Source organism: Cupressus sempervirens, chromosome 3, assembly GCF_028749045.1.
Source record: "Cupressus sempervirens isolate cs-2001-9-10 chromosome 3, ASM2874904v1, whole genome shotgun sequence".
Lineage (NCBI taxonomy): Eukaryota > Viridiplantae > Streptophyta > Pinopsida > Cupressales > Cupressaceae > Cupressus > Cupressus sempervirens.
The window spans coordinates 196,464,007-196,479,786 of NC_143120.1; the positions used below are offsets into that span (position 1 = coordinate 196,464,007).

The 15,780-nt window shown below is 34.2% G+C and overlaps 1 protein-coding gene across 1 annotated transcript; it reads right to left on the bottom strand.

Annotated features, from left to right (window-relative positions):
- Positions 1 to 14,120: 14,120 nt before the first annotated feature.
- On the bottom strand, positions 14,121 to 15,248 carry LOC149565490 (F-box/kelch-repeat protein At1g80440-like). Its single transcript, XM_089817140.1, has 2 exons — positions 14,849 to 15,248; positions 14,121 to 14,776 (listed from the first exon to the last, which is right to left on the bottom strand). Exons 1-2 carry the CDS (start codon positions 15,246 to 15,248, stop codon positions 14,121 to 14,123), a joined length of 1,056 nt encoding a protein of 351 aa, XP_089673266.1.
- Positions 15,249 to 15,780: the final 532 nt, after the last annotated feature.

Sequence of the window (15,780 nt, forward strand, 5' to 3'; positions counted from 1 at the left end):
GCGTTGATTATTTGCCCAGATGCCTTTGTATATTTGTTAAAAATATATTGCATATGGTCAACCTCTTCCAACGTACTCATTCTAGCTAGAATTGTATCATCAAAAAATTGTTGATGGGTGGTATTTTCAACTCCATTCATGACTTTCATCCCAATGATTTTGTTCTCTTCTTGTGCTACTTTAATTGCCCTCCCAAATGCTTCTACCATAATAATAAACAAGAAAGTGGATATAGGGTCTCCTTGTCTGATACCCCTTGAGATACTAAAGACGCCTTTAGGGGTACCGTTGATAAGGATTGAGATTTTGGGAGTTGAAATACATTGGAAAATAATGTTAATCCATAATTTGGAGAAGCCAAATGCCTCTAAGATTTTACAAAGAAATCTCCAATCTACCTTGTCATATGCCTTTTGTATATCAATTTTTAGTAACATACTAGCTTCTTTATTTTTTAATGCCGTGATTGTTTCTTATATAATTGAGATACTATCTAGAATAGATCTGCCAGGGATGAATCCTATTTGTTCTTCTGAGATGAGTTTAGGCAAAAAAAAATTGAGTCTATTGGCTAGAATTTTCAAGAATACTTTATATATAGTATTACATAATGTGATAGGCCTAAAATCTCCAGGAGCTATGCTTTCATGCTTTTTAGGGATAAGGGTTAAGAACGTATGATTAATTTCAATTAATATGGATCCACTATTACGGGTTGCTTCTAAGGCTTTCCACAAGTCCACACCTATTATATCCCAACTTTTTTGAAAGAATGCTTGAAATCCATCTAGACCCGGGGATTCATACTGAAGAGTGCAGTTTTAACCTCGGTAAGAGTAAAAGGTTCACTAAGGAATCTATTATCCTCCTTAATGATCAACTTGGGAATGTGTTTCAACATTTCATCTTGGGCAAGTTTATTTGATGAGCCAAAGTTATTAAACGTGTCATAAAAGTGTTCTATAAAAGTTTCAGCAATTTCGACTGGGTTTTCCATTTGCTCCCCCTCTGGGTTTCTGATTTTGGTAATATTAATATAATTTCTATTGTGAATGGTACTGTTATGAAAAAAATTTGTGTTGTGATCTCCTTCTAGGAGCCATTTTTCTCTGGATTTCTGCCTCTAGAACATTTCTTCTTTTGCTAGAATCTCTTCATATTTCAAGAGATATTCTTTCTCTAGTTGATAAGATTCATTATTCATTCCTTTCATTATAATCTCCTTGTTTAATTTACTCATTTTATCATCAATGTCTAACTTTTCTTTAAAAATGTTTATAAAATGTATCTTGTTCCAGTTTAAAATCTTGTTTTCTAAGTTTTTTAGTTTGGAGACTAGGCAGAACATTTTGATCCTTCAAACTAATCCTCCTTCCACCAATTGTTAATCTGATCCATAAAACCTTTATCCATAAACCACATTTTCTCACATTTGAAAGGATTTCTACTAGGTTTACTCTATTCTTTGAATTCAAATTTCATGGGTTGTTGAAAATTTGGTATATTACAAGAACTACAATTATGGCCCTGAAATGTCCCTTTACTGATTTTGTATGATATTTCCAACCTCTAATCAGATTTTCAAGATCAAACAACTAATATCACAAAGATCCACCAAATTTCTCAAGAAACCCCAAATTGGGTATGCTAGAAATGGTGCCAAAAGCTTCACAGCTTCACCTATTATTAATAAATCTAAAAGTGGACATTTTTACAAAAATTTGAGCAGCATAACAGCCTATAAAATGACATTTCCAGATCTGTATAACATGCACACAATAGTGTTGAGATAATGGGTGTTGCACACATTGCATAATATTGTTATTTTATTATTTTATTTTATTATGTAATGTTGTGCCTAGATGGACGTGCAACATGTAAAGATTCCCATGGAATATTATTGATGAGTTGTATTGTAACATTGTGAAAATATTTCATGTAATTATTTAATATTGGGGAAAAGAATTAAATGCCCAATATTAAATGTGGGGTCAGTGGGTTAGGTAGCACATGGTTTATGTAATACCACTTGGTGGTTTTGTGGGACTTGCTACTATATAAGCAGCCGCAAGGGTAGTTGTTGTAGAGAGAGAAAGAGTGACAAGGAGAAGACAAAAGGCAAGAGTCGAGTGGGACAAGGCTTGACAGGTTAGCCAAGGGAGCATTTGTGAAGGTTGAAAGCATGGCATGGGATGTGTGGATTCATGCTTGTTCACATAGTTTTCTCGGTTGTGGCTATGGCCATGAAGGCTTCCATGGTTGTATGGCAATGGTATTTTTGCTGAATAATACATGGTGATGGATGCTTTTGGAGGCTGGGTTTTTTCCCTCAATGAGGGTTTCCCAGGGTATATCTTGTGTCACAATTTTGTGGGTATGTTGTCTATTCTCTTGCATGTGGATTTTAATTCTGTGTTTATTTCAGATCTATTATGGGTTATGTGGAAACGGTTATATTCTTTTTTGTCAAGTTTCCTTACAAATAGCTCCCAAACGGAGGACAAAAACAATGCTCATCGGGCTCCCAAAAATAGCACAAAATAGCCTAGAATCACCACAAAAACTTAATAATCTATCATAGAAGTATAATCATATCCAAATACATATATTCAGCTCTATTTTAATAATTTAAAAGTCTGATATATAGCAGCAACCCAAACTGATATGAAATACTCAACTGGAAACACCAAACTCTTACAAAATATACACTCGAAAACCCACAAATCTGCACTGTTTAGCACAAAGGCAAACTCTGCATGAGCATGCACATGGAATGGCTTCAAACTCCCATCCTTAGCCTTCCTAAAAACCTACAAACTCCCATTCTTGGGTCTCCCTAGAAACCTGCAAACTCTCGTTCTTGGGTCTCCTTCTCCATAGGTTTGGCAGCCTCTGAAGAATAACAAAGAAATGAGCAAAAATCAAGTTCTGGAATGAGCCCAAAATGCATCCAAACCCCTTAAAAGATGGCATAACCCCAACTCATGTCCAAGAGGGGTTAATAAACATATTTTAATAATAAGTTTCATTTATTAGTCCATTCGCTTCCAAAGATTATCCCCTTTTGCTGAAACTTCACCTTTTTGGGCCTGCCTGCCTTAGCAAAGATTATTATTTTTAATTATTTGAAAAGGGGACATGACAAGTCCTCCCCTCCCAAATATTGCTTGTCCTCAAGAAATGGCTGAAAAATAAACCAATCAATCCACATGGATCCCAAATGTAGTCATGAACTATACTACTGCCAATTAACACAGGCTCTTGCAATATCCTCTGCAATATGACCAAGAGGAATCCATAATCAAACTGACAATTACAACTCAACCAAACTCCAAAATCACCACTACCATAGTCAGAAAACCATGAGACACAAACTCTTAGAACATCAAAACCCAAGTAAAGTGGACAAATCAAACTACCAACAAAGTAAATACCATCAATGCATCCCACTGGCCTATACAGAATGTACAATCCAACTCTGCAACAATGGTGAACGCTCTCGAATGAAACTGTACCAAGTATGGAGAATCCACACACTATACAACTCCTACAGTCAACACAACTTTGCAAATCACCGGCCACTATCTCATAACCATAACTCCCATGCACTGCTGATGGTGAAAAGACATTACAAGATAAAGAGTAAGAAATGGAACCCAAACCAAATTTGCCATGAACAAGTGATATAGCCCACTGTAACTGACTACCAGCTAAGCTAGGAGAATAGCCAAAGGAGTAGAATCAGTAACAACAACTGTTGAAGCATCACCCCCAAACTCCTACTCTAAGTCATGTATTATCAAGCTGTCAACTGCAGAACCTATCACCATGTCATGCCCATCACAACTCTCATCCTGAGGCGTCAAACTGTCCCATAACTGATGACAAGAACTAGGAACCAAACTACATCTTTGTATCATCATCTCATCAACATGGTCATCAAAGGTAAATTGATGAGTGTACCTCACAGTGTAATGCCGATAGAATGCGCCAATCTCAGTCAGTGGCTCAAACTGTAATCCAGATGAAACTAACTGCAATTGATCATTAACCATGTTGAAACTGACTACTACCTCCGAAGATATCACCAAGGGAGTAGTATTACTAGCAGGAGCCATGCCAACTGCCGACTCACCAACATCACACATGATCTTTGATACATCTCTAGTCTCCGTGCCATCAGTACTAGAGGCCACCACCATGTCAGGCATACAACAATCTGCTACAACACCCAACTCAACTGAACCTGACTCTAGTGGGAATGAACCTGATATGCCAATGTTAGTATCAAGGATGGATGCATCCCCATCTCCACTGTCTCTAACAATCTTGGCCATGGACATCCTCAGATCACCAAACATCATAGCTTGTGACTGTATAGAATTAGGTAAAGATTGTAGTCACTCTAACTCCATGGTCACCTTAGCCAAATGAAACTGTGACTCCTTGAAAGCCAACTGTGTACTCTCAAGAATCTCAGAAGTCACCTCAAGCTGCTGAGTAAGCTCACTCACCTCATCTTCCTTGGCTAATAATGCATTGTATGTTGTACTGCCCCACTCCATAAGATAATCTCTATCGGCTACCAACTACATATAATCTTGTCTTAAAATATGGATAGCCTCCCATAAAGAGTGGAACTCTGTCAAGGAAAGATAATTGCCTCCCTGCTCATCACTAGTAGGAGAACCCCATCCATAAACGACTAACAACTGATGAGCAGAATCAAAATGCTGGCAAGCGATAGCAATGTCTCGCTCACTAACTCTCAACTGATTAGACACATGATGGCACTGGCTAGACTATCTCCTACAAACCTCCTCTGATGCACTTTCTAAAGGAGTATCCTCAAAGTTACTAGTCTCTAGAGTATTACCATCCATATCCTATGAATCAACTCCAAGGCTCATATCAACATATGGAGTATCAAAAACTGTAGCACTGATGTCTAACTCCTTTGTACCAAAAGAAACTGTCAAGGAAACTAAGTCTTCAAAACTACCCACTGCATCCTCCTGGATGTCATCAGTGCCAATATGATCCTGGGACTCATTGGTACACACTGCCAAACATGAAAGATCATCAACACATTCCAGCAAGTATGGTTGACTGGATATATGAACAAAGCCCAACACCGGTGTATAAAAATTGATACCAGCATTGGACAAGCTGCTAGCACAAGAAAAGACAACACCGTGCAATCTGCTAATCAAATCCATGATAGCACCCAAACAAACACTGCTACCAAAAAGTGTTAAAGATCTCCAGTCAACTGAATCCCAAATGCCAATATAATAATATCGAGTCCATCTCTGTAAACTAGAATCAGCTGGTAACTCAAGCAAAATCCTCACTTGAGTAATATGACCAATACCAACTAACTCCACATACCTGTCATGATGAGATAATGAAGTCACAATACTGTCTTTGTTCACTTTTAGCTAGTTGGATAAATCATGTGAAGTACTACTAGCCTCAACCTCATGTGACGAAGCATCTAACTCTGCTTGGTACTCTTTCTCAGCAAAGTCATGAATGCTCAATGTCTGCTCATCTCTACCAGGTATCTCACCATCATGCACAACAACATCCTCATAATCATCATCTTTGAGGTCAAATCTATCTATCACTCTTTGACTAAAATCATCAAATGTAGTTACCTGATCATGACCTTGAGTAGTCATTCCATGATACCACCAATCATAGGCTGCATCTTCCAAGTGTAAACTTGCAATTTGAACAGCATCACTCTCCTTCATGGGGTTAAGTGTGAAGAAGGTCTGTAATTTTTGTAGCCATGCTCTAGCTGAAATTTTATTTGTTCCATCAAAAGTAGGTGCTATAAACTTGCTTATTTTATTTTTGAGCTCTCTTCCACTTATGTCATGCTCCCTTCTGTACTCTTTCTTGGGCATCAAAGTGTTCATCATATCCACATATTCTCTAAAAGGAACTAAACTGCGAAAGTCATCATCTAAACCATTGTAAGTAGATCTTAATGCAATCAAGTTACCTGTAACGTCTTCCATGGGATTAAGGGCTGGATTTGGCACTGATGGCTCATCTGCATGTAGAAAAATAGTTTTTGTTGATTGAGAGGGTGTGAGTTTCAAATTTCTTGACTCCTTTGAAGTGCTCCCTTTCTCATTAATAGATGTAACTCCTTGCAATTTTTCTGTCAATATTCGCAAAGCCTCTCTAGTTTTTGCCAAACTATCCACTATTTGCTTCTGAGTATTTTGGATGTCTTGGAGGAATTTATTTGCCATCTCATCTAGATTAGCCATACTTTTTCCTTCCTTGGATTTTATACTTTTACTTTCAAATGGAGGTTTGATCAAAATTTCTTTATTCTTTTCTCACTGTAAATATCTCTTTTCTCTTTCACTTAGTTGCATGCAACCATAAATTTTGACATCTAGCTGATTGGAAGCAACATGCAACCATAAATTATGACATGCAAGATTTGGGTAGTTATCAAAACTGACATGGAAGATCTGGGTAGTTGTCAAAACTGACATGCAAGATCTGGGAAGTTGTCAAAACTAACATGCAAGATCTGGGTAGTTGTCAAAATTGACATGCAAGATCTGGGTAGTGTCAAGACTAACATGCAAGATCTGGGTAGTTGTCAAAACTGACATGCAAGATCTGGGTAGTTGTCAAAACTGACATGCAAGATTTGGGTAGTTGTCAAAACTGACATGCAAACTTCTACAAACCCTCGCGCTGGCAAGATCATGGCTCTGATACCATTGAAATGTCTTTTTTGATTTTGTATGATATTTCCAACCTCTAATCAGATTCTCAAGATCAAACAACTAATATCACAAAGATCCACCAAATTTCTCAAGAAACCCCAAATCGGGTATGCCAGAAATGGTGCCAAAAGCTTCACAGCTTCACCTATTATTAATAAATCTGAAAGTGCAAATTTTTATAGAAATTTGAGCAGCATAAAAGCCTATAAAATGACATTTCCAGATTTGTATAACATGCACACAATAGCTCCCAAACGGAGGACAAAAACAATGCTCATCGGGCTCTCGAAAATAACACAAAATAGCCCAGAATCACCACAAAAACTTAATAATCTATCACAAAAGTATAATCATATCCAAATAAATATATTCAGCTCTATTTTAATATTTAAAAGTCTGATATACAGCAGCAACCCAAACTGATATGAAATACTCAACTGGAAACACCAAACTCTTACAAAATATACACCCAAAAACCCACAAATCTGCACTATTCAGCACAAAGGCAAACTCTACATGAGCATGCACATGGAATGGATTCAAACTCCCATCCTTAGCCTTCCTGGAAACCTGAAAACTCCCATTCTTGGGTCTCCCTGGAACCTTGCAAACTCCCATTCTTGGGTCTCCTTCTCCACAGGTTTGGCAGCCTTTGAAGAATAACAAAGAAATGAGCAAAAATCAAGTTCTGGAATGAGCCCAAAATGCCTCCAAACCCCTTAAAAGAGGGCATAACCCTAACTCACGTCCAAGAGGGGTTAATAAAACATATTTTAATAGTAATTTTCATTTATTAGTCCATTCGCTTCCAAAGATTATCCCCTTTTGCTGAAACTTCACCTTTTTGGGTCTGCTTGCCTTAACAAAGATTATTATTTTTAATTATTTGAAAAGGGGGACATGACAGGCCCTACTGGAAAGGCAGTACGATTCAATGGTCTTAAGCGTCTTGAGATGGTATCCAAAAAACTTATGATTGCTTTTAAAACTGCTCTTTGGTTTTGGACTACTACTCAACCTCATAAGCCATCTTGCCATGATGTTATTATTGGGAAGTATGTTCCAACTTCTAGTGATTTGAAAGAGAATAGATTGCTTGGTTTTGGACTTACAACTAATATTGTCAATGGTGGGCTTGAGTGTGGGAAGGGAAAATATGATCGAGTGGCTAATAGAATTGGGTTCTACAAGAGATATTCTACAATATTAAATGTTGATCAAGGACAAAATCTTGATTGTGGTGATCAAAAGAGTTTTACTTAAATTTTATAGTTAGAAGTCATTGCATAACTACAAATAAAGATTTTGTATAAGTTTAAGATTCATAATAATCTATTGAAATCAATATATATTTTTTTGACCAAAAAGTTTGTGATGGCAATTTTTATTTGTTGTTGAATATTTGAATTTTGCACCTAATAAAATATAGTATTTCATTTTATCCATGTTTATTTCATAAGGACATTTTATCATAATAAATCCATGTTTCTAGGGAAAAGGATGACCTAAAAGTAGTGAGATGAAGATTAAATGTGTTAATATTCTCCCCATAGGCACCACAACTAGAGGGACTCATCCTTGAGATAATTTATAGATAAAAGGATGTATTTGGCCTTGTTTAGCTATTCATCCCTAAACTATCAAGGGAAAACAAAAAAATTCTCACATTCTCATATATAATTAAGTTTATAATTTGAATAAAAGCTTATGTTGTACTAAAATAAATAAAATGAAATAAAGATAGAAAGTGGAAAAGGAAGTACATTTTAGACTTTCATAGAATTGTCTTAATGTAATTTAAAAACATTAAAAAATATATTATTTGAAAAAAAGGTACTATAAAAGTCATTATGGCCTTGAAGGAAATAATTAGGAATTGTTGACAAGAAATTCTACAAATTTCATTAGGGGTGTGCTCATTTGGCATTAATTAGGCTTGTTGCTCACAAACCCCTAACATGGTTTAGAAAGTAAAAGAATCTAAAAATAAAATTAATTTAAATTTTAGAGAATTAAATAAAGATTAAATTTGAATATAGTAAAATTATAAAAATAATAGAGTACTTTAATAGATTTTTCATACATTATTTAGTAGACAATGCTTTATAAAGAATAAGAATTTATTACAAGGACAACACATAAATTAGGTCAACCATTCATTAATAAAATTATAAAAATAATAGAGTACTTTAATAGATATTTCATACATTATTTAGTAGACAATACTTTATAAAGAATAAGAATTTATTACAAGGACAACACATAAATTAGATCAACCATTCATTAATAATGAATTAATTCATTGGAAAAAAAAATCGAGAACACTAATTAAGAATTCCTACTCATCATCAAATTTTCATGAATTATAAACTTGAATGAATACATCAAATGTAAAAACCTACATAAGAAATAAAAAATATAGGTTACTACATCAAACTTTAATGATACATGTGTTAGCTATTATAGCCCATATTTAAGCCATAGCATAAATCATGTACAAGACTCAAGAGTTTGTAAATAGAATTAGTATTTTGAGGCCAAAATTATATAACTCAAGTTAAACATAATATAAATCTTGTATAAAATACTAACCTATATGAAAATAGATTATAAACCTATTTGAAAGAGTTATAGATGTGTATGTGTGTGCATTCAAATTATAGATGTGTGTGTGTGTGTGTCTGATTTGTTTCTAACTAATGGAGCAAACTTGATCTAAATTGAAATTGGTATTCTATATCATTATAGGTACCTTTGATTCTAAAAATATACAATGGAAACCAAGGTTATGAGAGTTCCAAAAATAGAATATCAAACACTCAATCTATAATTTTGTTTCTTAGAATGAGTTTTTAAGATTGATAAAATTTATAATTCAAAGTCAAAATATTCTTGGTAATAACCTCCAACTTTTTCTAATTGATCTAATGATGGAATATTCAAGAAATAAATGTTTTCTTCTTGAATGGGATACAAGAATGTACAATTCATTTAAACCTCAATGTTCAATACATTAATAATGAATTAGATTTTGAATCATCTAAATTAAATTAATAACATTAAGCTACATGAGTGATAATATGGAACTCTTAATGAAACCCAAACTTTTTTTTCATCAATAGAGAAAATAACTATGACTTATTTATTATTATTTTAAGAAGTTTTTGATCTAAAAAAGAATATATATCTTTCAATGTACTATGTTGGATACCTAAGTTGTTAGCATATTTGGGATTACAAAAATATATCAATTTATGGAAATGTAATATATTTATATATAAAGTGTAATGAATGCCAAGATTACTATGTGATGCATTAAATAATATGTTTGACAACTTAATATTCAATTTTTTTAACTATAAAATGTACATAGTGATGGAAAACTTGTTAGATTTTGTCATGTGTGGTTGTCATTGATGTTATTATTCGAGAGTAGTATTGATTCTTGTATTCAATGATAGAGATAACCTATAGAGGTTGTTAGAATAATTATTGTTACATACTCAATCTTGGAATTGAGTATGTTATTTTTCATCCAAACTTTTTACAGAAGTTTATTTTGTATAGTTGACAATAGATCTTAATTCAATAATATACTTATTGTGGTTTCACAATGCATGCCCTATTTTGTGAATTTACAAAAATAGGGACTCATTTTCTCACTTGTTGCATCTTTCGTCCTTTTTTCTTTAGTTTCCTTTTCTTTCTTGATGTGTCATATTATGTGTACTTTTGAGTGTTCCTGATAGTTTGGTTTGGTCTCAAGAAGGCCTTGTCAGCCCCTTTTAGTCTCTTGTGTTTTTAGAGTTTCATATTTGTCAATTTTTCTTCCATTTTTCCTAAGTTTTTCTAAGATCACTTTTTCTTTAGACTTTTAGAGTTATCAAAGTTTTAGATCATCAAACGTTTGATAACCTTGATTCTCTAAGTTTCTCTTTCACTTTTCTCATTTAATGCAAGTATCAAACTTTTCATACATCTAATGTTTGACATATCTGATACTCTAGGTGGTTTATTCCTTCCATTTTTTGTCTTTTTTTTTGGTCTAGTTAGTTTCTCATATTTTCAAATTTGTTAGCATCCAAAAACTCCAATATCTCTAAGTTTGAAGTCTTTTGTTTAACTAGGTTTTCTCAAAGTTTTGGAGTCTAAAACTCTGAAGTTTGGTCTTGACGATTAACGTCATCCTAAAATTTTCCTATAAAAAGGCATACATCTTTATTTTTTCATCATTTTCATTCTTTTTTCCTTTGATTTTTGCATATTTTGTGCTTTGAATCTTCTGTATATGCATGTTTGGTTGTATTGATTTCATCTTCTTTTGTATTGAAGAATGGTTATATCTTTAGAGGGATTTTCCTCTAGTCTAGTCAGATTTATTTGTGCCATTCAATCTCCAAGCATTTTCATAAGTATTATGAGTTTCATCTTATCTTTTTATTCCCTAGGGTTTGATCTGGGGGTCTAGTTTTCTTCCTTTGTGGTGTCAAATCCTTCAATTTTGTAAGCGTCATCTTGAGGCCTTACTATATTTGGGTATTTTTTTGAGTCATCGTTGGTGGTTAATATTTTATTTTGGATTCATTTGTAATTTCAATTTAGTATCTTAGTTAGAGACCATGGTCTCTAGTACTTTTTAATGTATCTTTTATCTTCTAACTTTTAGGGTTCATAGACCTTTGAAAGTTTGAAACCTCAAATTCCTAGTAAATCCCCCTTCCTTTAAGTGTTTGTCTTCAAATTTTTTTGACTCTATATGGTGTAAAACTGGCATATTTTATTTTCAAGTTTTAGTAAGTCAATATCCATGTCACTTCAGACATTTGGAGTTATCAAAGCTCAAAAAGTTTGAACTCACTGCCACCTCTAAGACTCTACATTCCTCCATTCTACTTTTCCCAAATAAAAATCTACTAAGTCCACTATGTTATCAAAGCTATCAAACTTTTATAGGTCTAAAAACTTTGACATCTTGTAGCTCTAAACTTTCATTTTCTCCTAAGTCAAACAAACACTAGGGCATTGTACCATCTTAAATTAGATGTACTCCAATTTAATGAAGGTTTAGAACCTATTTAATGTGAGATCACCAATCTCCTTGTGTATTTCATCCCTTCGGCCCTTTTTTGTCCTTCCTCCTAGGTGGAATTAAGGCAAAACCAAATAGATCCTCTTTAAAGCTCATATTTTCATAGTGTTAAGCTCAAGGTAGGATCAATTCCTCCTAAGTCTTCCCATCCCTTCATCTATCCACTTGGAATCTACTCCTTGAATTGTAATGACTATATCTTAGAATTTGTACCTAATTTTAGAGATTCGATACCTATTTTGGGATCTCAAAAGGATCTCAGAGGTCTCAAGACCTAGTTGCTAGGGGCCCAGTGTACCCTTGACTAATAAAGAGTATCTCTTGACTAATTAGGGATGTAGTGTGCTCCTAATTGGGGCCTATTTTGGGTCTCCTCTTTGGGTCCCATGTTCAGATGTATTCGACGTATTAATTCTTATGTAGGTCAGCCTACAATAGTAGGCGATAAATACATCATCTTGATTTTGTCAAACATTTTCCATGCACATTTCCTCTTCCAGGAATGTGAAAGGAAAATGGGCAGACTTGCATACATATCCACAAACAGTTTGCAAAAGCAAACAAACAATAAGATGCTTCACAAAAATGAATAATAGAAATCCTAAGAGCATTCCCAAGGGACATTACAGGTGCAGGGACTATTTCTCAGAAACTCATATAGTCATTGGTGTTGGTCTGGTTCATGCTGTATATTGCCATTGGATTCTAGATGTACTGGTACAATGTTATTCTCAGAATTGCAAATAACAGGGAGCATTTTTTTAGGGGTACACTAAGAATTTTTTTTCATAACGAGGAAGTCACAATATCAGCACTACGGGAGGATCAAATTGGTCATTAGAAGGTAATAGCAGTAGTAGGCACATCTTATGAATAGGCATGAGGATTTTCCTTACTATGAGCAACATTCTGAGTTAACAAACTCATTCTTAGAGGTTTCATCATTCTGGCTCATAAAGCTAGAGTTGTGTGAAGATTGAAGAGCTTGTTTGGAGGCTTCATCATTTCTAGTGCAGATATATTCTCCAGTCTGTAGCTGATAAAAGATTTCACGAGTAGCTCAAGGAAATTCCTTCTTAAGTGACTTGCTATTTGAGGTGGACTTACACCTAGTGTTTTCTGAGTGAGGACCATTTTTAAAAGGTGCATGATAAATATCAAAATTCAATCCATTTTGGTTTAGAAATCATCTGCAAAATTGTGAGCTTATTTTAACAATAGAAAAGAATGGTCATTAGTAGATCAATTTATTACTTGTAATCCTCTGAATATTGAAAGCACATTTTCAATGGTAAGCTTCTATTTTGAGTTGTACGTTGAACCCTGAATTTCTGAATAGTGCTTCAAGTCTGAAGACTGAAACATTTAAAACCATAAGCCAACTGTTTGACAAATTTTTAAAGAAAGGAAGCAAAGGAAAAAAATTAAAAATAGCAAAACTTATCCAGAAAAAACCCACCAAAAATTATATAAATTGCTGAGAATTTGGCTTTCATTTGGATGGGTTGGCCAATGATTATTTGGATTTTGAATTCAAAAGTAAAAAGATAGATCTAAATGGAAGACAGATGCCTCTATCTTGAACAATAGATGACATCTATCTTGAACTACAAATCTCAACAGTTCGTCTCGCAAATTAAAGCATTACAAATTACAGATCATAACTTAAAAAGATGTTGTACTGATTTCTTGTTATTGCAATTAAATATGACAAATACTAGACTTCCAACTCTAATGGGTACTTACCAAGGACAATAGCAATTGCTGTTGAAGAGTTCTATCGCCTCTGCCGCTATGCTTTGAAAGAAAAAGCTAGGAATCAACCAAAGCTTAGGCAGAAGCTATATGTAGAACACAAACACCTGAAACTCAAATCAGGAATTTGAAGAGGAAAATGGGCACACAAACCCTATTAGCAATGCAAATATTAGGAAGTGGTCCACGTTGATGCCTAGTTAGAGGGACGTACAGATACGTGGAGGGATGTGGCCAAAATGCTAACTCACAAATAGTACAACTAATTAAAATTAGAAATGAAAACAAAAATTTCATTTGAATAGAAAAATCCAAAGAGACCATAGAAAAATTTCATTTGAATAGAAATATGCCCTTTCATGTGGCATATTCATTGCAAGAAGAAATCAAAGTTCATTCTACTTTTAATTTTCAAATAGAACTCAGCTTTGATAAAACCATTCCAAAAACAATAGTAGAGGGGTTTTTCAGTTGATGAAGGTTTAAAACACTGAAATCCATTTCACTTAAAAGAGTTAGAGAGTGAGAGCTCCAATTGTAGGGATTAAATCTGGGAGTTCTGTTGCAGACAATGTACTGATCAGAGTCCACTTCTCTTCTTTTCCTCCTTCATCTGAAGGTTCAAATAAATAAAAGGCCTTAACATTTTGAAACCGACCTTCAATATCTATTGCTTCCTCATGGATGCAAACCATTAATATCTGTTGATTCCACATTGTGCCACCTAAAAATCTGTAGACTTGGGGAGGAAGCATTCCTGCAATGCGGAATTGGTTTTCCGCATAATTCCATTCTATAATTTCCCAATCCCATTCGTGATAAATCCGTCCAAATGCGGCAAAAGAAGGTTGCATACTACCATCATAATAGCAATCGCATATGGCACTCCATTGCCATGTGTTGGGATCATAGGCTTGTATATGCCCTTTCATGTGGCTCAACACATATAAATTGTCATCGGTAAATACACTGTCGCACTTACATTCGCTCCAAATCATTGGGGGAAGATACTCCCACTTTTCTTCCTCAATGTCATAAACTGCCGCTGTGCACAATTCCTCGTCGTCACTGTCATATCCACCAGCAATGTAAATCAATCCTTTTGCTGAGTCCACGGAACAACTGAAATCAACTCTACAATCTGGAAGGTTGGGGCCTCGCTTCCATTTCCCTGAGATAAGAGAAACAATGTTATGATAAATACAAGTAAAAAGGGATACAAATGTTTAACAGGGGTACATACCAGAGGAAAAGTTGTAGATGACTAGTGCTTTATGAATTGTGAATTCTGGCACGCTGCTGAAAAGACCTGTGATGATCAATTTGTGGTTAAAGGGAATACAGAAAGAGCAAGCTGAAAAATGTGGAAATGGAGGGGGAAATGGCAGTAGGGTTTCAATTGAATTTTGCAAAGGATCATAAAATTTTATTCTGCAGCCTTTATCATTTGTTATATCATCCCAACAAGGTAATATGATTAACTCCCCAAATCTCTTTCTATCTTGATAAAACCGCAGACTACATACAATATTTTTCCACCATTTACAAACAAGGGCCATCGTGGGGTGTGAGGTTAATGGCACCCTCAACAAACACAATCTGCCAACGTCATTCGGAAGACCTGGAAATATCTCCATTGTCATTCTCTCTCTAAAATATTTTACCGCTTTGAATGATATTAGTGAATAGATTTGACTATATTTATTCGGAATTTGGTTTTTTCTAAATATAAAACTTCCGTCTTATTCTATATTTAGTTAATAAATTTAATTTTAATTAAAAAAATTCAACTTTTTTTTATAATCAATTGCATTCATATACTTCACTTTATTATTACACCCAATGCATTTCATATTTGAAAAGAACGAATTAAGACGAATCTCGGCGCCTGCGCCAAAATGAAAGTAGATTGCAATAAAAATATATAAAAATATTTATCTTTTGCTTGTTACTATTCGCCTGATTTAATAATTCCGTTGTTCTTATCTTTTGAATACTTAAAAAAATTATTAAAATTAAATTAATAACTACTAAAAATAATAACATTTAAAATAATAATTCCGTTGTTCTTATCTTTTCTTAATTGAATTTTAATTTATATTTAGAACATTTGTCATTCTTTTTCTTGTCTTTTACAAGAGTTTGGCCGAAAAATTGAAAATCCTTCCCGTTAAT